Source organism: Zonotrichia albicollis, chromosome 12 (genome assembly GCF_047830755.1).
Source record: "Zonotrichia albicollis isolate bZonAlb1 chromosome 12, bZonAlb1.hap1, whole genome shotgun sequence".
In the NCBI taxonomy this organism is placed as follows: Eukaryota; Metazoa; Chordata; class Aves; order Passeriformes; family Passerellidae; genus Zonotrichia; species Zonotrichia albicollis.
In genome coordinates, this window is record NC_133830.1 from 18,358,693 (window position 1) to 18,384,605 (window position 25,913).

The following is a 25,913-nucleotide window of genomic DNA, read 5'->3' on the forward strand; positions in this document are numbered from 1 at the left end:
ACTTTGTTCATGGGACCTGCAGGTTAATAAATGACCTCTTTTAATCTTGATTTTCCAATTCCTGAGGGAGGTATGAGAGCCACAGGGAAGGAGAGAGAAGTGCCAAAACGCTGGAATTAAGGTGAAAAGCTTCACAGCAGAAGGTGAGTTTGTTTTTAGCAGCTCTGATTTGAGGTGTGTTTGTGCATGGAACACAGGACAGGGCCAGTCAAAATTGAAAAATTGCATCAACTTCACCCCAGGTATGTCAGGGAAATAAAAAGAAAAGCCTTTGTTCCCTGGGGGGTGTTTGAAGTCACCCACACGTTCCTCTGGGGGAATGGATAAATTGAGATTTTCTGTAGGGTTTTCTTAGCAGGAGCCCAAGAATTCATCCCTTGGAAGGGAAAAGGAAAAGGAAAAGCCCTTGCTTTGATCTGTGAGTATTGTTAGTTCTTCCCACTGTTTTCATCTCCATTTACCCCCCTAAAAAACCAGGTAAATGAATATTGCAGTGGGGCAGTGAGAGCAGGGAAATATAACATATAATATAATATAATATAATATAATATAATATAATATAATATAATATAATATAATATAATATAATATAATATAATTTTTTCCTCTGAAAGCAAAAAAAATAATTCTGTATTTTTAACTCCCTAGAACTACTCTAACCCCAGTGGTACATTTATATTTTAAGAAATATATATTATAATATATATAAATATATATTTATATATAAATATATATTTATATATTTAATATATATTTATATATAAATTTATATAATATATATTTATATATATAAGTATATAATATATATTATATATTATATATAATAAAATAGAAACACATTGTTTGTATTTTAACACGCAAGCCAGAGGTCATTAACACAGCCCAGAGTATTTTGCTGTTTTCAGGAAGCTGAAGATGAGAGCTTTGTGTTTTCCTGCATTATAAAAGGTAACCTTGGTTCCCAGGGAGCAGAGGCTCTCAGAGGGGCTCTGTGTGCAGAGAATTCCCCCAAAGGGAGTGAACACTGGGAGAAAAGCAGATTTTGGCTTTGGTGTTGACAGATGCCTCTGTGTCTCCCTGTGATGGAGACAAGCCAGATGCTCTCCTGGCATTTCAGAACGCTGCTGCTCAGCAAGATGAAATGTGAAATTTGGCTGGGCAGCGCAGCAGCGAGCAGTGAAACCTGAGCCAGGAAAGACTGACAGGGTCTCGTGTGCCTGCAGTGAGAGGAGGCAGCAACTGCTCTGTCATGGTGGGAAATGAGCCTGTGGAAACAGAAACTCTGTATTTTCCACATGCACTGCAGTGGGAATACCCAGGTGTAGGTGATGCCATGCCAGCATTCCCAGCACAGAGGGACAGCCCTGGCTGGGGGTGCCCCAGTGCCACAGCAATCAGCAGCTGTGACCCCTGAACCTGCCCTTGCTGGCTGAACTGGGCTCCTGACCCTTCCCAAAGCAAATTCCCTCTCTGGTGCTGCTCCCGGGATGGGCACAGTGCCACCACGGGAAGGGGCAGCTCAGGAGCTGGGAACGTGCTGGGAATGGGCTCCTGCTGGCCACTGGTCCCACTGCAGCCTAAAAATCCACATTTACATGATCTTGGCTGTCTCACACCCAAGCAATCACTTGAGGCAGCTGCTGCAGAGAGGGGCAGAATGTTCCCATTTCAAAAGAGGTGAAAAGAATGATAAATGGATATAATTATTAAATGGATATAGCTTCTATCAAGAGCTATTCAGGGATAAATGTGCTTTATCCTACCTTGTACTCCAGCTGTGGAATCCCCGTGTGCCCAGGGAGCACCCCTGGCGCTGGGACAGGGATAGGAGCAGGCAGAGGGCTCGGAATTTCAGGAAGGATCTAAAGATGTGTGAGCAGCCCTGGGCCCAGGCTGAGGGTGCCACCCTGGGGAGAGCACAAATGGCACTGGGAGTGGCACTGGAAATGCTGCTGGGGGTGGCACACTGAGAACAGGAGCGGGTGGCACTGCTGGGACACTGGAGGGGACACTCCCATTGACGGGGAGCCTGAGCAGTGCCACTGCCAGGCCCCTGAGTGCCACCCCAGCGCCAGTGCCAGGCCAGTGAGTGCCACCCCACTGCCACTGCCAGGCTCCTGAGTGCCACCCTGGTGCCACTGAGTGCCACCCCAGTGCCACTGCCAGGTCCTGAGTGCCACCTCAGTGCCACTGAGTGCCACCCCAGTGCCAGGCCACTGAGTGCCACCTCAGTGCCACTGCCAGGCTCCTGAATGCCACCCCAGTGCCCCTGAGTGCCACCTCAGTGCCACTGCCAGGCCCCTGAGTGCCACCTCAGTGCCACTGATTGCCACCCTGGTGCCACTGCCAGGCCACTGAGTGCCACCCCAGTGCCCCTGAGTGCCACCGCAGTGCCACTGCCAGGCTCCCGAGGTGCCCTCAGCCCAGCTGGCAGCCCAGCGCTCACTGTGGGCACTCAGTGTCACTGGGCACAGCTGTGGGGCCCAGGCAGCCACACAGGGCTGGCACCTGTGCCACCACTGCAGGGCACAGCAGCCCTGGATGCATTTGCCTGCACAGGGGATTTTCACACCCAGTCCAGCCTGAAATGCACCCAGAGCACACTCAGGAGAGGGCATTGCCCGAGCTGGGCATCCCTGAGGGTGTCTGTGCTGCCAGCTCTCATTTCTGACATGGAAATGCTGGGCTGAAATGAGCAGAAAGTGCCTCTCATTCATCTCCCAGAAGGTGCCACTACAAACAGCGAGACATTTGATGAAATATTGGGTGTCTGGGTGGTTCCTCCATGGTGCCAGCTGCAAAAACCCTTTATTCCTGCAGGAAATGGAGTTTGCTGGGAGTTACTGAGCTGGGAGCCAGCAATGAGCCTGGCCTGTGCCATGGAGCCCCCCAGTTCTGGGTGCAGGGACATTTCCCTTTCCCTGCAGGCCTGTGGGGTCTGTGGGGTGTCCTTGTTCTGCCTCCCACACCCTCCCAGCGATCTCCAGCAGGGAAATGCTCCAGCTGTGTTCCACCAGCCCTGCTCAAGTGTTCCCATGGCATGTCCTCACGCTGAGCCATGCTCCCAAACCTGCTGAGCCAACAGGAACTCTGTGTCTCCTTCCTTTTAGGGCTTTTTTTAAATTTTGGAGCCCCCTTTCTTGCCTGGCTCACAGGGCTTTCTCAAACTCAGGGAATTAGAACCACTTTTTAAGGATTAACCATCTCCAGTGCCATTGGAATGCTCACCTGGACCAGAGGACAGTGGATGAACCAGAGGACAGTGGATGTCAAGATCTGAAATTCAGCTGTTTTCACCAGGGAGGGATTCCCTGAAGAAGTTGAGGAACAAACAAAATGCCACAAAATTGGTCTTTTCAGGAACAGAAATGGTGTTTTCCAAACCAGTCCCTGTCCAGGTGATTACAACCACTTTTTGAGAATCAACCACCTCCAATGCCATGGGAATGTCACTCACCTGGACCAGAGCATGGTGGATGTCAGCATTTGAAATTCAGCTGCTTTCACCAGAGAGGGATTCCCTGAAGAAGTTGAGGAACAAACAAAATGCTACAAAATTGGTCTTTTCAGGAACAGAAATGCAGCACCAGGGTTTTTATTGCTGTGAAGGATTTCCTTGGGGTTATGGTCCTAAAAAAGGTCGGGATGCTTGGAAGGAAGGCAGGATGTGGCCAGAGGTTTGATTCTGCCTCACACACACCAATTCCTGTCAAGGCAGGCAATACAGAGGCTTAGGAACACACCTGTGATTTAAGAGCACTTTATTGTTCTTTAAGGCTACTTTTAAGTACAAAAAAAAAAGATGGCCTGCCAAACCTTTTTTTTTTTTTTTTTTTCCAGGTGAAACAAGGCCACAAAAGAATGGTATATTACAGATTTACAAACACAGAGAGAATCTTTCAAACTGAACTGTAGATAACCTGGCTCTGTGAAGAAGATGATGGTGAGTTCAGTTTCGTGTCCTTCCACCTCCCCCCAACCCTTTGGCTTTCGTGACATTGTTGTGCCCAGTGTTTGCTGTACTGGACGTAGCACATTAAACTTTATTGCCCTCAAATCCATTTACCTATCTCAGATAAGTAAATGTAACCTTGTAAAACAGCTATTATTGAAAATATTAGCTTTAAAAAAACATTATCTTATTTGTGTTTACAAAGAAATAGAGGAGTCACATTTTCCACAGAGTCCATCTACAGTATTAGTATTGACTGTTATACTGCTCAGTAGCCTGTAGCAATAACAAACGAGTGGCTATTAATGCTAATGCAGTGTCCTCATAGAATAACTGTGTTCCTGCACTTTTTACTGTATTACAGACAAATCTACAACAAAAAAAAAAAAAAAGATCAACTTTTTTCTCCAAACAAATGAACAAAAAAAGAAAAAAAAAAAAAAGAATGATTACAATAAAGGAAAAGGGAAAAAATTAAATAGCTACATATCATTAACAAATTAATTGTTCCTCAAAAAATACCTACAAATTTCTCTGTACATTCTTTACGCACAGCGTAACGATGGTCTTAAAGTTACCTATATAAAAAAGTGTTCTTTTAACAATCTTCCTACAGAGAGTAGGGTACTGAATGCCAAAGCAAGGAAGCATTGACTACCCAGTAAGATGGTAGTGAAATGTGTAAAACTGGGGGGTTTAGGTGTTGGGTTGGGGTTTTTTTGTGGTTTTTTTTTTATTTTTTTACAGAAAATTGAGCAGCCACCTTCTCACCAAGAGTAAGAGCCAATCTCCCGATCTCTTTCTACCCTGCACCTTTTCCAAATTAAATAGCTTAACTTTAAAAAAAAAAAAAAAACAAAACAAACCAAAAGAAGCATAAAATAAAAGCCACAATGGACCCAATACTGTAACATAGTCCATAATACATCACGTGGAGTTCATCTTCCAACCAGTTCTCACTTCCTACACTGAGCCCAGACTTTCAGGGAGCCCAGCATAAAAACCAAGGCCTGGCTGCAACTGTCCTGGGAAGATGGAATGTACTGGGGAGAGTAGTTACACTTAACAAGAAGAAAGAGAAGCTCTTAGCACTAGCACAGCTGTGGTTTTATGCCTGCCTCTACTGCCTAATTTCTAGTTAGTAGCTATTAATATAGCAAATGATAATAAATGCAGTAATACCTGTATAAAACCTACTGGAGGAATGTATGCTGCGACTCGGCGTAGGCTGATGGGTAGGCTTTAAAAAAAACCAACCAAAATCAAAGAAACAAAGGGAAAGATCATCTTTGACAAACTGTAACAATCTGTTGTCCAGGCAGGATGTGTGAGGGTAGCAGTTCCTGCAGCTAGTTCGGGGTGGGGTTGGGAAGCAGATCCCTGTGAAGCAGCAGTGCTGCACGAGGCCTGTCCTGAGCTGCCCTCGGTGCCGCTGCCACTAAAGTGAATAGCAAATACAAATATCATAGAGTACAACTGTACCAGCAGTAAGTATATCTAGGGTTGTTACTGACAAAAATAAACTAATTCTGAAGAGAAGCTAATAAGTATTATGATTCTTACTGTCTATACATTAATAGATACCAGCTATTTTTCATAAAACATGCATCGTTAAGCACTATGGAACCCTCCAACCTCAGCTCTATTCTAACAAACTGCAGTGTTTAGGAAAAAATGCCCGTGTTCTGTAAATTATGCAGTCCAGTTGCAAGCACTAAGCACCTGAAATCTAAAGAGAGAAAGACCTATAACCTGTATGAGACTTCCCCTTCCAAAGCTGTTTTGCTCTAAGAAAAAAATCAAACTGATAGAAATGTCATCCTTAAACCCTTTTTTCAGCAGTTTGCCCTCAAAATATTTAGCCTCTTCCAGAAAGTTGCTGTGCAACTTCAGTCCTCCTCCAATAGTGCAAATCATACATGACAGTTCTTTTCAAGTATATACATACAAAATTACTTCACAGAGGGAAAAAAAAAAAAAAAGCAATGTAAGCAAACCAGACAAATTCTAGTCTTGAGAAAAGCTAAGAAAAGCATAAAAAGCACTTGGGTCAACCAACTAAGTGTAATGGCTTTTGTGGATTAGCGTGCATTATTTTTTTAAGGGGCAGCAGATTTGCATCAGAGGTTTCTTTGGTAATTGAGGCAGGAAGAAAAGGATGCTACATCGTATGAATCTTTATGAAATAGTTCCTGCTATCATCTTTAAGGGCACCCTTTTACAAAAACAACAACAAAAAAAAAAACCAACAAAGTGAGTACACCAAACCATGTGCTGCAAACTAACCTCCCCTCCCCAGCACTAGTGAAGCACTTGTTCCAAGCTCAGTCAAAGCATGCAGCTGCCGGCGGGAAGGGCTCTGTCCTCAGGAGGCCACCGAGGGCGAGTGGTTGTGGCTGACCATGTGTGAGGAGGGCGACGCCCGGCCCCGCCGCGCCTCGGGGCTGCCGCCCACGGCGTCCTTGGCAGCCTTGATCTGCAGCCACGTGTCCCCCAGGGCTTTGGCAAAGTGATCATCCACCGAGCCCGTGATGGACACCGAGTTCGCCACAGGCTCCGGCTCCTTGTAGTTCTTGCCCAGGCTCCTGCGGAAGTGCTCCTCCACCACCGGGTCACACGCAGTGGTGGCTGTGGGGACAGCAGCACACAGAGGGGCACTTCAGACTCTGCACACTGCACCTCGTGCTGCTTTCTCTCACATGTCTTGAAATGGCTTGGCTTGGAGGGAGCTTAATGCTCAACCACCCCTAACCACACCTTCCCGGGTTCCAGGCTGCTCCCAGCCCCAGTGTCCAACCTGGCCTTGGGCACTGCCAGGGATCCAGGGGCAGCCACAGCAGCCAGGGCCTGCCCACCCTCAGGAACAGCTCCTTCCCAATATCCCACCCATCCCTGCTCACCCTCAGGAACAATTCCTTCCCAATATCCCATCCATTCCTGCCCACCCTCAGGAACAACTCCTTCCCAATATCCCATCCATTCCTGCCTCAGGGCCTGCCCACCCTCAGGAACAATTCCTTCCCAATATCCCATCCATTCCTGCCCCCCCCTCAGGAACAACTCCTTCCCAATATCCCATCCATTCCTGCCTCAGGGCCTGCCCACCCTCAGGAACAATTCCTTCCCAATATCCCATCCATTCCTGCCCACCCTCAGGAACAATTCCTTCCCAATATCCCATCCATTCCTGCCTCAGGGCCTGCCCACCCTCAGGAACAATTCCTTCCCAATATCCCATCCATTCCTGCCCACCCTCAGGAACAATTCCTTCCCAATATCCCATCCATTCCTGCCTCAGGGCCTGCCCACCCTCAGGAACAATTCCTTCCCAATATCCCATCCATTCCTGCCCACCCTCAGGAACAATTCCTTCCCAATACCCTATCCATCCCTGCCCACCCTCAGGAACAATTCCTTCCCCATATCCCACCCATCCCTGCCCACCCTCAGGAACAATTCCTTCCCAATACCCTATCCATCCCTGCCCACCCTCAGGAACAATTCCTTCCCAATATCCCATCCATTCCTGCCCACCCTCAGGAACAATTCCTTCCCAATACCCTATCCATCCCTGCCCACCCTCAGGAACAATTCCTTCCCCATATCCCACCCATCCCTGCCCACCCTCAGGAACAATTCCTTCCCAATATCCCATCCATTCCTGCCTCAGGGCCTGCCCACCCTCAGGAACAATTCCTTCCCAATATCCCACCCAACCCTGCCTACCCTCAGGAACAATTCCTTCCCCATATCCCATCCAAACCTGCCCTCAGGGTTGGATGGGATATTGGAAGGAAAAACCAAACCAATATTGGTTTTTCAGTTGATATTGGTTGGAAACCAAGCCAACACCTAAGCCCCCCAGTTTTACACATTTCACCCTCACAGAAATAATTCCTTCCCAATATCCCATTCAATCCTGCCCTCAGGGCCATGGGAAGCCATTCCCCTTATCCCACCACTCCATCCCTTGTCCCCAGTCCCTCCCCAGCTCTCCTGGAGCCTTTTTAGGATCTGGAAGGGGTCTGAGCTCTGCCCAGGGCCTTCTACACCCCTCCATCTCAGGGGAGAGGATTCCAACCCCCAAATCATCTCCCCTGTAGCTTAATGCCCTGTCACTACAAGTCCCCATCACTAAGATGACCTTCCTCACACCCTTACAGACCTGGGAGTGGGCAAGGAGATGGCAAGGAAGGAGTTAAAACTAAAAAAAAAGCAATGGAATTAAATATTTTTATGTTTCTGTGAGCATTTATATGTAATTGTATTTCTCCCTCAGGCAACTAACAGCTCCAGCTCCAGTTCTATGGAAACCTTCTCCCAAAACAATCACACAGAATTTATATTTAGGCTTAAATGGAGCTAATGATGTAAAGAGTTGTTTAAAATCAGCTCCCAAGGCTGCTGATAGCAGTCAGGTGTGAGGAGAGCCCATCCTAAACTGCAGCATGCCAAAAGCTGGGCTCAGGCTTTCATCTCACTCCACACTTGTGCTGGGAGCAGTCAGGGCTAAATGAATCAGTAAATGCTGTAAGACTGTTACAAAAGCCTTAAAAGGCAGCTTTTGACCAAAAACTGTAGTAATTCCTCAGACTAAATATAAGAGCACTGCAGTTTTACAGTTTAGAATCAGTATTTGTGTGTCTTAATAAGAACTGTCTTTCCAAAAAATACATGGAACTGTTGGGATCCATGGCACAGCCCTGCTGCTTGATTGATCCTAAAATAAACCCAAGTGCCATGCACAGACCCCTCTTCACCTGACAGGAACAGATCTTTTCTGGAAACACCCAGCCCTGTTCCCGTGCCCAGTGGAGCTGCTCTCCTGGGACCATTGCACCAGTTTGTGAGTTTACAACATCTGAGATCCTCAATGATTGATTTCTTCAAGAGTCTAAGGGGCTCCTTCAGCTCCCAATTCTACAACAGCTCCCAATTCTCTATCAACAGAATACTGATCTTTATAAAAATAATTTAAAAAAAGCTATTTGTAGCAAAATACTAATAATTATCCTGCTTAATGTGGGCTTTAGGTTGCTGCCTCCATCAGGCTGGTATTGTTCCATGGACACATCCTGCCCTGCAAGCTGAAGCTGTGCCCAGCAGGTAAAGGGCTTGCAGGGGAAGGGCTGAGCTGCCCTGTGCTCTGTGAGCAGGGAGAGGGAGCAGGAACAGCCCAGCCCTCCCAGCCACTGCTGCCTGAGCGGATTTCACCAAGGCACAAAGCTAAAGCTCCCTGCCTGGGTTGCTGTAGCAACTGCCCTCCAAAGGTTTTTGTGCTCTCCATGCAGAGCAGGGTGCAGGGCCCAGGCTTTGGGAGGCTGTTTGTGGCTGCAGGAAAGATTTCTGTGAGTGCAGCTGAATCCCCAGAGTCTCCTGGCCATTGAGAGAGCAGGGGAAACTACAGCTCCTAAAAACCAGCGTGGGGGGATCTGCTGGCCCTGGCTGCTGTTTGTCAGCGGGATTAAAATAAACATAATGACTAATTTGTCTGTGTGGGGTGCTTGGTTGTTTTTTTAAATAAGCTTTTCCATGCAAGAAGAAAGAACACCTCTCTCTCCCTGGCTCTGCAGCAGTACCTCCAGCTGTGGCACAGGAGCAGACAAAGGGGTGGCCATCATTTCACCTCCTTTTCTCCCTGTCAGTGTGGGCACAGTGGGGACCACTCTGCTCTGCTGGCACCCCAGTGAGGGCAGGCTGGAGGGTGGCACTGCCTTAAGGACGTGTCTGGGGCTGTGTGTTCTATTGCCAGCTCTTAGAGCCAGCTGGGGCAGGTATCTGCTGTTCATTGGGCAGTTTTCTTTATCTCTCCCACAAACCCATCCTCCTTCCAGGAGATATTTTCTGTTAATGGGCCACTGAGTGTCCCTGCAGGGCTGATAAAATTCCATCATGCCATGGGGAGAAGCTCCGCCCAGGGGAGGAGCCAAGCATTCCTACCTGGATCCAATCTGAGGTTTGGGACACCTCAGCAGCCTCTGCCCGCTGCATTCCCAGAGAAAGACCAGGCCCATCTAAACCACCACTGGAATTTCAGAGGAAAACTCCCCCCTTGTGCAGGATCCCTGCTGCAGCAGAGCCACAGCTGGCACTGCAGGAGGGCTGAGCCCCCATGGATGGGGCTGGGACACCCCCTGACACACAGGGGGTCAATCCCTATTCTGATTCTGCCAGTGGTTTGGTTTGCATCACTGCATTTTGTATTTCCTAATAAAGAACTGTTATTCCTATTCCCATATCTTTGCCTGAGAGCCCCTTAATTTCAAAACTATAATAATTTGGAGGAATTGATCCTAAAATAAACCCAAGTGTCATGCACAGACCCCTCTTCACCTGACAGGAACAGATCTTTTCTGGAAACACCCAGCCCTGTTCCCATGCCCAGTGGAGCTGCTCTCCTGGGACCTTCAGGGGAAAACTCCCTCCTTGTGCAGGATCCCTGGAGAAGCAGAACCACAGATCCCTGCTCCACCAGAGCCACAGCTGGCACTGCAGGAGGGCTGAGCCCCCATGGATGGGGCTGGGACACCTCCCTGACCCACAGAGTCAGCTCCTATCCTGACTCTGGCAGTGCTGGTTTGTATCACTGCATTGTATTTTCATTTCCCTAGTCGACAACTGTTACTCCTACGCCCTTATCTCTGCCTGGGAGCCCCTTCATTTCAAAACTGTGCTAATTCAGAGGGAGGGGGTTGGAGATTTTTTCAGGGATGGCCTAGAAGGCAGCTGTGAGGAGCAGGTTCTCACAGCCTGTTTCTGTGAACAGCAGAGGTTCTCAGGTTATTTTTAATTACAGGTAAAAGTGACAAACATGAAGGCCTTGAGAGCCTTGCACATCAGAGTTCTCAGGCAGCTTTCTCATAACACGTGGATGTTCTATCTTTGGCTGTTTTGGGAAAGCAAGAATAATTTTGAGAACCCAAATCTTGGTATTGGAAACATAAGGAGGAGTTGGTGTGTAATCTCTGGCCTATTGTGAGCTCAGATTTTGCAATATGCATGAACTTGATTAACACTGTTATAAAAAGTGATTGATGGATTAATAAACCGGAGTCGATGCTGACCAATGCAAGGTGGGTCGTCTCCCTCCAACTTCAATAGGAGGGGGTTGACATTTCCCATTTCAGGGGAGGCTGCTGCCCCCCTGAGCAGCCCCCTGTCCCTGCCAGGCCCAGGGTGGCACTTACAGCTGGAGGGTCTCCTGTAGGCAGCCCCGGAGCAGGCGCTGTGGGCGACGGGGCAGTGGGACAGGTTGCAGTTGCGGTTGTTGGCAGAGGCACAGGTGATCACAGAGGGACGGTTCTGGGGGGACACAAGCGCAGGGGCACATTCAGCACAGCAATTCAACCCTCTGCATATCAACCACCAAATATTCAGGTGATTCTTGGATTAAAAATGAAAATCCACATCGCATTTCCACAGCGGTTCTTATGTACGTGAACAGAAAAAGGGCAGCGTGAAGGTAAATTTTAAAAATAATTGTTGCAATCTCACAGCAATTAAACCCATAAACTATCCAATTCATATTAAACCCCCAAATATTCAGTTGTTTCTTCAATTAAAAGTGAAAATCCACATCACATTTCCACAGCGATTCTTATGTACGTGAACAGAAAAAGGGCAGCGTGAAGGTAAATCTTAAAAACAATTTTACACTGATTGTTGCAACTTCACAGCCATGAGAATTAAATTCATAAACTGTCCAATTCATATTAAATCCCTAAATATTCAGCTGTTTCTTGGATTAAAAATGAAAATCCAAATCACATTTCCACAGCGGTTCTTATGTACGTGAACAGAAAAATGGCGCTGTGAAAGTAAATCTTAAAAACAATTTTACACTGATTGTTGTAACTTCACAGCAAATAAATGCATAAATTATCTAAATCAAATTAAACCCCCTAATATTCTGCTGGTTTTTTGATTAAAAATAAAAATCCACCTTACATTTCCAAAATGGCTTTTATGTAAGTGGACTGCAAAAGGGATAGTGTAAAAGTAAAACTTAAAAACAATTTTACACTGATTGTTGTAACTTCACAGCAATTAAACCCATAAACCATCCAATTCATATTAAACCCATAAATCATCCAATTCATATTAAATCCCTAAATATTCAGCTGTTTCTTTAATTAAAAATGAAAATCCACATCGCATTTCCACAGCGGTTCTTATGTACGCAAACAGAAAAAGAGCAATGTGAAGGCAAAATTTAAATATAATTTTACACTGATTGTTGCAATTTCATAGCAAATAAATCCATAAATTATCTAATTCATATTAAACCCCTAAATATTCAGCTGTTTCTCTGATTAAAAATAAAAATCCACAGTGGTTCTTATGTATGTGAACAGAAAAAGGAGAAAGGAAAAGTGAGAAAGTAAAACTTAAAAATAATTTTACACTGATTGTTGCAAGTTTACAGCAAATAAATCCATAAACTATCCAATTCATATTAAATCCATAAACTATCTAATTCATATTAAACCCCTAAATATTCAGCTGTTTCTATGATTAAAAATGAAAATCCACATCATATTTCCACAAAGGTTCTTATGTAAGTGAACAGAAAAAGGGCAGTGTGAGGGAAAACCTTAAAAATAATTTTATACTGACTGTTGCAACTTCTCAGCCATGGCAATTAAATTCATAAACTATCCAATTCATATTAAATTCATAAACTATCCAATTCATATTAAATTCATAAACCATCCAATTCATATTAAACCCCTAATTATTCAGCTGTTTCTTTAATTAAAAATTAAAATCCACATCACATTTCCATAACGGTTCTTATGTAAGTGAACAGAACAAGGGCAGTGCGAAGGTAAACTTAAAAACAATTTACACTGATTGTTGTAACTTCACAGCAAATAAATGCATAAACTATCTAATTCTTATTAAACCCCCAAATATTCAGCTGTTTCTTGGATTAAAAATAAAAATCCACATCACATTTCCATAATGGTTCTTATGTAGGTGAACAGAAAAAGGGCAGTGCAAAGGTAAACTTAAAAATAATTTTATACTGATTGTTGCAAGTTTACAGCAAATAAATCCATAAACTATCCAATTCATATTAACCCCCAAATATTCAGCTTTTTCTTTTATTAAAAGTAAAAATCTACATCACATTTCTGCAATGGTTGTTATGCAAATGTACAGAAAAATGGCAGTGCGAAGGTAAATCTTAAAATTCATTTTCCACTGATTTTTGCAACTTCATAGCCATGGCAACTAAATTAATAAATTATCCAATTCATATTAAGCCCCTAAATATCCAGCTGTTTCTTTGATTAAAAAATAAAAATCAATTTTAAAAAATCCATTGCATTTCCCTAGAGGTTATTTCAGTGAACAGAAAAATGGCAGTGTGAAAGCAGAACTCTGAAATGATTTTACAGTGATTGTGTCACCTGCACTGAGTTCCACATCAACACATGAAATGTTTGTTTCATTCTGTGGCCACACATAGAAGGGTTTTGCAGATTTTCCAGGTTTTTTATTGTCTGGGTGTTGTAATTTTTATTCAGAAGTTGAGTTTTCCCAGCCCTACCCCTGGATTGCCCAGTGCATCCTAATCCCATGGGATGCACAATAAATATGAAGAACTCTGAGCCAGCCTGGACCACAAATTCTTTCTTGTTGGAACTCACCTGTCTTTCCAACAGGTGAATTAATTAATACTTAATTAACTTCACTGTCATTCTCAGCACATGCAAATTGCCCAAAATGTCTATTCACAGCTGCATGACATTACAACTCCTCCATCTGTGCTTTAAGTGTGACATAAAATTCTCTTTTCAGAGTTGTTTACTATGGATATTTACACAAAGCCTTGGGAAAAGAAATGTCCCAGTTTCTCCAGGTGGCTGAAGGGAAATAAAACAGGTATTGGAATAAATATTTGATGATGCAAGGAGTCCATTATACTCAATGCAAATTAACTAGTAAGTGTTCAAAAGATTAACAGAACTGATGGAATTGAATTTCTTGAAAATTTTACCCACAAAAAAATCACCTACTCCCATAAAAAGTCAGTGAGAAAGGAAAAAATTTCCCTTCTTTGGTGGTGCTTTAGGCAGAGTAAGAGCAAGAACAGTAAAGTCAAAGAGCTGAGCTTTCCAGGGAAGTTTCACATCATTTTTGCCAGGCCAAAACAGCAATGAGGTTTTTTACCTCATACTGCATTGGCAGCAAAGTAGAAAAAAAGTAAATCAAGCAAAAGAAAAGAATGATTTGATTTTTCTGTAAACAGCTCACATGTGGGAGGAATTATTTTCTGTAGGGGCGAGGATTCTGTGCTTCTCAGAAGTGGTTTTTGAGAAAGGCGTGAATTTAATTCTCTTCAGAAGAGTTTGTTGGACATGCAGGAGGTGGGGAGCAGAGATAATAATATATCAGGTAATAATATATCAGAAATGCACATGCCAACACCTTGAGAAACCTATAAGGGTTCCTTAACCTCTGCTATGGTTCTGTGTGCATAGAATATAGAAACTTTTATAAAAATATTGAGATAAAGTCAGAATTTAGTAATAATCACTGACTATAGCAGCTGAATAACATGTCCTGCTGCAAATAAGGTATTCTTCTCCTACCTGTTTTATTAGAAATGAAATCTCATTCTACATGTTAATCCCCAAAACAAGGAATTATCAAACTAGGATTTATTTTTTTCAGTACACTTTTTATTTTGTATGATTTCTACTCTGTGTTCTCAGCAAGGCCTTGCCCCAATGTCTTGTTTTCCCAAAAAAATGATTGTAATCTAGTTCAAAATCGAGCAGAGAGGGACCCAGGGAAGGCAGAGCTTGGCTGCCTGAGCCAGTTGAATTTCTCAGGGTGCAGCTCATCACAGCTCAATTCCCTGCTTTGTTTCCACTTGTAGGAGGGATAAAAGTGAGGAAACTGCCCTTGCCTACAGAAATGGCTCAGCTGTGCCCTTCTGCAGCAAAACAAATGCCATGTGCAAGGTGGCAAAGCAAAGAACCACCACCAAAAAATCCCTGAGCCAGGCACACTCTGAATTCCCTGTGAAAACACAGCTATTCCTAATAAAAACTCCTGCATTCCCAAATACAAACTCATGCATTCCCAAATAAAACTCATACATCCCCAAATAAAATGCATGCATTCCCAAATAAAATGCATGCATTCCCAAATACAATTTGTGCATTCCTAAATACAAACTCATGCATTCCCAAATACAATTTGTGCATTCCTAAATACAAACTCATGCATTCCCAAATACAACTCCTGCATTTCAAAATAAAACTGCATTCTCAAATAAAATGCATGCATTCCCAAATACAACACATGCAGTCCCAAATACAACTCATAAATTCCCAAATAAAATACATACATTCCTCAATACAACTCATCCACTCCCAAATAAAATTTGTGCATTCCCAAATAAAATTCATACATTCCCAAACACAACTCCTGCATTCCCAAATACAAACTCACACATTCCCAAATACAATGCAAGCATTCCCAAATATTTCCAAATAAAATTTGTGCATTCCCAAATAAAAACTCACACATTCCCAAATACAACTCTTGCATTCCCAAATACAACTCCTGCATTCCCAAATACAAACTCATGCATTCCTAAATACAACACAGGCATTCCCAAATACAAACTCACACATTCCCAAATACAATGCATGCATTCCTAAATAAAGCTCACACATTCCCAAATATTCCCAAATAAAATTCATGCATTCCCAAATAAAAACTCTTGCATTCTCAAATATTCCCAAATAAAACACATGGATTTCCAAATAAAAACTCACACATCCCTAAATATGATTCATGCATTCCCAAATAAAACCTATGCATTCCCAAATACAACTCCTGCACTCCCAAATATTCCCTAATAAAACCTATGCATTCCCAAATCAAATTCATGCATTCCTAAATACAACACATGCATTCCCATTAAACTCACACATCCCTAAATATGATTCATGCATTCCCAAATATTCTCAAATAAAATTCATGCATTCCCAAATACAACTCAGGTATTCCCAAATACAACTCCTGCATTCCCAAATATTCCTAAATACAACTCCTGAATTCCAAATAAAAATTCACCCATTCCCAAATACAATTGAATGCATTCCCAAATACAATTTCTGCATTCTCAAATAAAACTTATGCATTCCTAAATACAACTCCTGCATTCCCAATAAAAACTCACACATCCCTAAATATGATTCATGCATTCCCAAATGCAACTCCTGCACTCTCAAATATTCCCTAATAAAACCTATACATTCCCAAATAAAATTCATGCATTCCCAAATACAACTCCTGCCTTCCCAAATATTCCCAAATACAACTCCTGAATTCCAAATAAAAATTCACCCATTCCCAAATACAACTGAATGCATTCCCAAATACAATTTCTGCATTCTCAAATAAAACTTATGCATTCCTAAATACAACACATGCATTCCCAAATAAAACTCCTGCACTCCCAAATATTCCCCAATAAAACATATGCGTTCCCAAATAAAATTCATGCATTCCCAAATACAACTCCTGCCTTCCCAAATATTCCCAAATACAACTCCTGCACTCCCAAATATTCTCAAATACAACTCCTGCATTCCCAAATAAAACCTATGCATTCCCAAATAAAATCCATGCATTCCTAAATACAACACATGCATTCCCAATAAAAACTCACACATCCCTAAATATGATTCATGCATTCCCAAATACAACTCCTGCAATCCCAAATATTCTCAAATAAAATTCATGCATTCCCAAATACAACTCCTGCATTCCCAAATATTCCTAAATACAACTCCTGAATTCCAAATAAAAATTCACCCATTCCCAAATACAATTGAATGCATTCCCAAATACAATTTCTGCATTCTCAAATAAAACTTATGCATTCCTAAATACAACTCATGCATTCCCAAATATTCCCAAATACAGCTCCTGCATTCCCAAATACAGCTCCTGCATTCCCAAATATTCCCAAATGCAGCTCCTGCATTCCCAAATACAGCTCCTGCATTCCCAAATATTCCCAAATGCAGCTCCTGCATTCCCAAATACAACTCCTACATTCCCAAATATTCCCAAATACAACTCCTGCATTCCCAAATAAAATCCATGCATTCCTTAATACAACACAGGCATTCCCAAATACAACTCATGTATTTCCAAATACAATGCATGCATTCCCAAATAAAAACTCACACATTCCCAAATACAACTCCTGCATTCCTAAATAAAATTCATGCATTCCCAAATATTCCCTAATAAAACCTATGCATTCCCAAATAAAATCCATGCATTCCTAAATACAACACATGCATTCCCAATAAAAACTCACACATCCCTAAATATGATTCATGCATTCCCAAACACAACTCCTGCAATCCCAAATATTCTCAAATAAAATTCATGCATTCCCAAATACAACTCCTGCCTTCCCAAATATTCCCTAATAAAACCTATGCATTCCCAAATCAAATTCAGGCATTCCCAAATACAACTCATGCACTCCCAAATATTCTTAAATAAAATTCATGCATTCCCAAATATTCTCAAATACAACTCCTGCATTCCCAAATACAACTCCTGCATTCCCAAATATTCTCAAATCAAATTCATGCATTCCCAAATACAACTGTTGCCTTCCCAAATATTCTCAAATAAAATTCATGCATTCCCAAATACAACTGCTGCCTTCCCAAGCTTGGGGATGTCCCAGGGAATGCCACGATGACCCTGTGCCACTCAGGGTGCACTGTTAACCCCGTGCTGCCCGAGGAGCAGCCTGTGCCTGTCCCCAGAGCCCTCCCCGTGCCCACGGCCCGATCCCAGTGCCAAGCCCGGTGCCAGCCCCGTACCTGCTGCCGCTCCACGCTGCTCAGGCTGGGGGAGATGCCCACTGTCCTGGCTGCATCCAGGCTGTTTTTGGTCAGTGCTAGGGGCTGCTCCATGCTCAGGCTGGGGATGGAGGAGTACATGTGGTTGGCGTGCAGGCTGACGGTGGGCGCGGCCGCCCGCTCGATGGGGCTGCGGCTGCGCTCGCGGTGCTCCTTGCGGTAATCGCCGTTGGCGGGCTTGCTTCTGCAGGGGCAAACAGGGACAGGGTTGGTGTGCTTCCAGGCTGCCCTGACACACCCAGCCTTCCAGCAGCCCTGGCAGGAGGGCACCTTGCCAGGGGGAATGCCCCCAACCCCCACATCTGCCAGGTGTGCCAACCTGGCGGAGCTCAGCGCATCCCTCTGGGGGTCCAGAGTTGCCAGGACCCCACCAGGGGGCTCAAATCCCCAAACCTGAGGATTTGATTGTGACCCTTGGAGCAATTTGCCAGCTCTGTATGAGGACCTGAAAGTCACAGAGGTTTGAATAGTATAATAATACAATTATCACAGGGTGAAAATGTAGACTTTATTGGTATGGGGGTTGTGGGGACAAGATGGAGAAACTTGGGCATGTCCAACCTTCCTTCTTCTTGTTCTCCATTTTCTGCAGTGATGTTGGCACTTTGGGATTGGTTTAGAGTAGAAGCTCACTGTCTAACACAGGTGATAGGTATTGGGAATTAAGTGTAAATATGTGTAAGTAGTTTGTGGTATAAAAGGACAACACCGAGTGCCTGTGGCTGCCCTGCTCAGCAGATCTCAGCCTGGCAGAAAGAAAATTTGATAGATAAGAATTAAGAAATAATTTCAAGACCAAAAAGTGAAGAGTCCAGACTCGTTCTTCAGCTGTGCAGGCTGAAGCAGAGACACCCTGCACATCTTGGGGCAGCAATTAACAACCATCTACCCAAGACCAACCAGCATCTCTCTTCAGCCTAGGATTCCTTCAGATACTCATCCACAAGCACCAAGAAACAACTTTTCCAAACATCAGACCAATCCCACTCCATCTAACACTGCAATATTCCCTAAGCATTGCTGAAGCCCAAGAAAAGTTTATTTTACTGAAAAGACATGGCTGATATCAGCAAAAATGCAGGGAATCAAGGCAGGAAGCAATATTTTCAGAGGAGAAAGTGAAGGAAAAGCAAATTACACTGCAGTTATCTCAGAATCTTTTATTTACAACTCCTCTATCAAAAAACTAATTTCCAGCTACTCCTGATAAATCCCTGTAGCTGTGCTCACATAATGAGCTCATCATTCACTGCAATGAAAAGAAAGCTGGGTTTGTGCCTGTGGATGAGGGATTTCAGCTTCCACACTGCAACAGAGCTGTCATTAAAGGCAAACCAGTGACTGAAGGGAAAAGCATTTCTCTCATCACCAGGTGAACGTGGGCATCCCCAGCAGCCTGGAGTCAGCTGCAAATCCCAGCTCAGAAGCATCAGACACCACTGGCTCTATGGAAAATAAAAATAACAACCTGACTTTGGATCATTCTTGAGTAGCAGTGAAACTTCTTCTGTGTCCTGTCTGTGTGTGAAATTCAAGTTGGTATAAGTGGAACCCAAGGTGGTTTTTCTCCTGTTTTTTAAAGTCTATCATTAATATACAGGAAAATCTTTAAAAAGGCTCTGATGAGAGGCAGAGATAAGGAATCAACATTCAGTGCTGAAATAAGTTACAAGACCAAAAGCTACTCCTTATTTCAGTGTCTGAGGAAGTCTCTCCACACACAAGGCTGAGATAAAGTCCTGCAATGGAGGGGAATAAGGAGCCCCTCAAACACCCACATGGGGTGTGGGGATGTCCCATGGTGATCCTGCCCAGCCCTAAATCCTTCAGCCCCAACATCCCCTGGTCATGGACTCCAGGCTTTAAACTACACCCTTTTAAAAATACCTTTCCTTCACAGGCTTTTTTTGTTTATTTTCAACCTAAAATCCAATGCCTTGGATTGCCCAGGCCCTGACTCCTGAATTAGGAGAGGCAAAGCCATTGCTGCCCTCTCATCATCTTGCAGCCACTCCCAAGTTCATCTCTCCAACAAGAGTTTATTCCAGTAATACTTTCTTCAAATAAAACCTCTATCCTTGTCATCTCTGTGCTCTCAGTCAGTAAGAGCTAAAATTCACCTCCTGCCTGGAGATGAGGATCCAAATCTCTGCTGGAATCAGGAACAGCAATTTGGCTGAACTGCTCACAATTCCTCTGTGCCGTTCCTCTGTTTGCTACAGAGCCACTTGGCTGCACAGAAATTATTGCTTCTGTACAGAAATTATTGTTTCTGCACAGAAATCATTGTTCCTATAGAGAAATCATTGCTCCTGTATAGAAATCATTGCTCCTATAGAGAAATCAGTGCTTCTGTAAAGAAATCATTGTTCCTGCACAGAAATCATTGTTCCTGCACAGAAATCACTGCTCCTGCACAGAAATCATTGCTCCTGAACAGAAATCATTGATCTTGTACAGAAATTATTGTTCCTGCACAGAAATCATTGCTCCTGTACAGAAATCATTGCTCCTGCACAGAAATCATTGCTCCTGCACAGAAATCATTGTATATAGAGAAATCATTGTTCCTGCACAGAAATCATTGCTCCTGCACAGAAATCATTGCTCCTGTACAGAAATCATTGCTCCTGCACAGAACTCACTGCTCCTCTACAGAAATCATTGCTCCTGTACAGAAATCATTGCTCCTGCACAGAAATCATTGCTCCTATAGAGAAATCATTGCTCCTCTACAGAAATCATTGCTCTTGTACAGAAATTACTGCTCCTGCAGAGAAATCAGTGCTCCTGCACAGAAATCATTGCTCCTGCACAGAAATCATTGCTCTTGTACAGAAACCATTGCTCCTATAGAGAAATCATTGTTCCTGCACAGAAATCATTGATCCTATAGAGAAATCATTGCTCCTGTACAGAAATTATTGCTCCTGTACAGAAATCACTGCTCCTGCACACAAATCAGTGCTCCTATAGAGAAATCACTCCTCCTCTACAGGAATCATTGCTCCTCTACAGGAATTATTGCTCCTGAATCAAATCTCAGCTCATTTCTCATGGCAGAAGTTGGGTTAACCCGATGCCAGGCAGGCAGTGACTTGGGCAGCTCAGGACACAGGGACTCTGTGCCAAATTCCCCTGGCAGCCTGAGAGGGCAGAGCCAACAACACAACAATACTCTGTAACCCTTTGCATCCCCTTGGCCCTTTGCACTAATTACAAATTAGCAGCTGCAGATTAGGGGAATCCAGCGGAAAATCCAACCCTGGAGGTTTCCCAGCTGCTCCTGTGTGTTCTCCAAACCCATTTTCCAGGCTGGATTTGAGCAGCAGCTCCCAGTTCCCCAGGAATCAGTGTCCCAGTGAGTTCCAACAGGAGCAGCCTCAGCAGGGGAATTTGGAATTGCAGCGCTCTGAGCCAATGACTGAGGCAAATGTGAGTTGGTGGCAGCACAAGGGGCTCTATATTTAACCTACAGTAGCTGCTCTGGGATTGCAGCATGGAAACAGCTCCTGGGCATGGGAATGATCCCAGCCTGTCGGATCTCAGCACCTCAGTCCTGAGGTTCTGAGCCACCGAGACCACCCTTGGGGGGCTCGGGAGTCCTGGAATGTTCCAGAAGTGTCTGGTGGCTGGACTTTGATCCTACACAGGAGACGACACCTGTATGAGGATAGGAGGGTTTCACCGGGGTGAATGGTGAAGGGATTGGTTAATTAGAGAGTGAGACACAGGGTTTAGGATTTCTGTACAGGGGGGTTTAGAGAAGTAAGATGGAGGAATTGGGGCGTGTCCTGTCCTTCTTCTTCTTCTTCTTCTCCTCCATCTTCTGTGGTGATGGTGGCACTTTGGGATTGGTCATTACTGAAAGTGCACCGGGCAATAAGGGTGAAAGGTATTGGGGAAAAATGATAAATATTGTACACGTAACAATGGGTATAAAGATAGGTGACTGTCCGGAGGGCAGGGAGTGTGCTCATGGCTGACTGCTGAGCAGAGCTCTGTCGGGCCGAGAGAAAATCTTTTAGATAAACAATTAATAAACACCGAGACCGAGAAAAGAACTGAAGCCTCTTCTCGTCCTTTGATACGCGGCTGCCCCAAGGCCACCCCGGGCCTTTCCAGGCCCCTCAAACAGCCGAAAATCGGACACAAGCCCAGCCCTGAGCACGCAGGCAGAACCTCACACACAGCCTGGGATATGCTGGGAACCCCAAAACCACCTAAAATCACTGCTCAGCAAATGCTCCTTCTTGGTGCTGCAGTGCACAGGCCAAATTCTCACCTTTCAACTGGATGTTAGATGGGATTCTACAATTCAAATTACAATTTGCAAGCTGCAAAACCACCAAGAGCTCCAGGAGATTCTCACTGCCTCAAACAGAATCACTACTCAAAATTATTCTGGTTTGTTTTAGTAAGCACAGGCTGATTTTCAAAGCAAAAGTTTTGTTTACTCCCTAATAAATGCTTCTGACATGAAACAAAACATGTACCTACAATAGTTGTTTGGGTTTTTTGAGCTAGAACTCCCTTTTCAACAATTAGTGTTGCATTTACTGGGGGGTGGGGCTGTCAAGTGACCACTGATGAACAAACTTACTGAAATTCCCAAGCAAAATAAACTTTTCTTTTTACACAACAACGCTTATTTCACTCATCCTCCCCTTAAATGAAGAGTCACAGCCCTAAATATTGTTGAACTGGCAATTTTTCTGCCAAAAAACCACCAATCCAGCGGCAATTACAACAACAACAAAAAAAAAAAAACAAACTAAAACTTAACCCAAACAAAAATTATAACACAGAAAAACACATCAAAAATTTTCCCTGAAAACTTTTGGAAGAAGAGACTAAAAAACTGGGCAATGGGATCAGTTTGTCTCCAGGAACAAGCCCAGAAGGCTGAAGACACCTAAAATGATTAAATTATCTCAGCAATCTCAGCACACCACACCCCAGGGCCTTTCTGCAGGCAAATAATTCTCTCTTCTTAAATTAGAACAACTCCTCTTCTGGGCAGGGAACTGCTCCTAAAAATCCTCTCTGTTGTAGTGTGTTGTTAAGTTTCTTGTGTTATTCCCCCAATTTATGTATTGTTCTCCCCTATTATGTGTAAAATGGTTTCGTTCCCCCAGTTTTTCCCGCCACTGCTAGCCTGTCAGCTAAGTTGCCATAGTAACCGCTATTCATAGTTGCCGATATGTAATTGCTCCTCCCCTGGTTTCCCTTATAAGTGAAAGTTGTTTCCTCCCTGTCCAGTCAATCATTCCCTTTCTCCTCCCAGGTTTCGAGAACCTTCTCCTCTCTGGAGATGGTGGCTGGCTGGGGTCCCAGGACACCTCCTTTACCTTTTGATTATTGGTCTCCATGGAGTGTCAGTTCTGTGAAGTTCATCCCCCTCACCTTTCCCGATTGGTTCCGCCTGTACCCACCCCCCCTCCTTTATAATCCTGTTTCACCCCCCTATGGACAAACTTTTGCCCGGTTGGTTTCCGGGCGTTTGGATCCCACAACACCTTCAATAAACCGATGTTTATCCCCCGGGAAATGGTCAGCTCCGTTCCTCCCCTATACCAGCGGTGTGAGCCAGTCCGCAGCCAGCACAGCCCGAGGCCCTCAGACACCGAAGGGCGCTGGCCAGGAATTGCAGAGGGGCGTCGGCCTTTCGCCCTCAGCTAGCCGGACTCTAAACTTCGGGCCACATATACCCTTCTCTGCACCTCTCCTCACTCCATCCACCTTCCACTCATCCATCTCTGGGAAAACTAAAAAACACCTAAAGTTTCTCTTCCACATCAGATATTTCTTCTGGAAATGTACCAGACAGTGCCATGAAAGCTCTGCCCTTGTGAAAACACAGCAGCATTTGTGAGCCCCTCCTGTTCACACAGAAACAGCAAATCCTACAGATTTGTCAGATTATTTCTATTTATTTATTATTTATATTCATTTATTATTTATATTCATCTATTTCATGTTATGAAGTAATTTAGTTTACAGCGTCACTTGCAAAATAATATTCTATGGAAAAATTGTTGTTGTTATTATCATGATGATTCTTGTTTTGCTATTAAATATTTTATCTGAAGGGGCAATCACAAGGTGAATGTGTGAAGAAAATCATATTGCACTGAAGTCCATGAGCTCAAACATTCCCCATACTCTGGCCAAGTTCAGAGATGCATCTCTCAAATCAAACATAAGGACCCAAAATCACAAAGCACAATTTCTGACCAAGCTCAAAAAAGAACTTAAAAATACATACTGCAAACAAACCCAGCTGTCCAAACAGCTCTGCCATCGCTGGACTCCAGTTTGTCTTAAAAATCAGCATATTTTACCAACTCTGATTCCATGAGCAGTGGGGGGAATACCAGAGCAATTCCAGGGTTTAAAATCCAGTAATTCCCATGGGTGAGCCCAGAGCAGAGCCAAGCTCAGGCATCCATGCCCACCATCCCATTCCCTGCTCACACAGCTACCCCAGCTATATTTTAGTAAAATTAGACACAGTCCCAATCATGGCCTTAAAAATCAGCATATTTTACCAACCCTGAGTCCATCAGCAGTGCATCACAGCTATCCCAGCTACTTCCAGCTCTATTTGAGCAAAATTAGACACAATCCCAACCTCCAGTGAATTTCTCCAATCCTGCTCTTAAAAACCAGCATATTTTACCAACCCTGATTCCATGAGCAGTGGGGGGAATACCAGAGCAATTCAAGGGTTTAAAATCCAGTAATTCCAATGTTTAAATTCCAGCAATTCCCATGGGTGAGCCCAGAACAGACCCAAACTCAGGCATCCATCCCATTCCCTGCTCACACAGCTACCCCAGCTACTTCCAGCTTTATTTTAGCCAAATTAGACACAATCCCAACCTCCACTGAGTTTCTCCAATCCTTGTCTTAAAAATCAGCGTATTTTACCGACCCTGAGTCCATCCCAGCTATCCCAGCTACTTCCAGCTTTATTTGAGCCAAATTAGAATGCTCCTAACCCCCAGTAAATTTCTCACAATCCTTGTCTTAAAAATCAGCATATTTTACCAACCCTGAGCCCATGAGCAGTGGGGGGAATACCAGACCAATTCAAGGGTTTAAAATCCAGTAATTCCCATGGGTGAGCCCAGAGCAGAGCCAAGCTCAGGGATCCCTGCCCACCACCCCATTCCCTGTTCACACAGTTATCCCAGCTACTTGCTTAAAGCTACAGCTTTATTTTAGCCAAATTAGACCCAATCCCACCAACCTCCAATGAATTTCTCCAATCCTTGTCTTAAAAATCAGCAAATTTTACCAACCCTGAGCCCATCAGCAGTGCATCACAGCTATCCCAGCTACTTCCAGCTTTATTTTAGCAAAACTCGACACACTCCTACCAACCCTCACTGAATTTCTCCAGTCCTTAAACCCAGTGAATCAGAGCACTTACCAAGCATCACATGCTGGGGTGGCTGTCCCCAAAGGCACAGCCATGGCAGTGAGCAGCTCCAAGGTGGATAAACCTCCCTGTTTCCAGGGGTTTGTGCTCCTAGGTGGGTAACTCAGTTCCCAGGGTTTGTGCTCCTAGGTCGGTAAATCTCAGATCCCAGGGTTTGTGCTCCTAGGTGGGTAACTCTCAGTTCCCAGGGGTTTGTGCTCCTAAGTGGGTAAAGCCCCTGTTGTTTTGAACAAAAATTCGGTTAATATTTTTTGTGAGAAAGAGAAAGTGTTACAGGGAGGCAGCCGGATCTCTGTTTCTGCCAGGGTTCTTCGTGCTTTGCTATGGTAATCACAGGTCGTTGAGGCTTATCTCCTCTTTTGTATAGTAAAGGCCTGGCTGGGTGCGGTGATGGCCCTTCCCTGAGGCAGTGCTCTCTTCCAGCATAGGGAAGACACCTGAGAGGGTGGGGGGGGTTATGCAAAGTGACTCCAAGACCAGCAGGCTTTGAGACCTCGACTCCAAAATGCAACGAGAAAACCCCAAAAACAACGAGCCAAATAAGAATTGAGAGACTGAAGTGGTTTCTGGACATGAGGAGCCGAGTGCTGAGCCTGCA

General features: G+C 44.1%; 1 protein-coding gene across 3 annotated transcripts in view; it reads right to left on the bottom strand.

Annotated features, from left to right (window-relative positions):
• Positions 1-4,612: 4,612 nt before the first annotated feature.
• The window catches only part of VGLL4 (vestigial like family member 4), a 105,150-nt gene continuing 83,849 nt past the window's right edge, over positions 4,613-25,913 (bottom strand). For all 3 annotated transcript variants that reach the window (XM_074550131.1, XM_074550133.1, XM_074550132.1), the window contains 3 exons: positions 17,830-18,052; positions 11,140-11,254; positions 4,613-6,580 (listed from right to left, as the gene is read on the bottom strand). In XM_074550131.1, the coding sequence (XP_074406232.1) occupies positions 6,318-6,580; positions 11,140-11,254; positions 17,830-18,052 (601 nt within the window). In that variant the 3' untranslated portion in view covers positions 4,613-6,317. The remainder of the gene's footprint in view (positions 6,581-11,139; positions 11,255-17,829; positions 18,053-25,913) is intronic.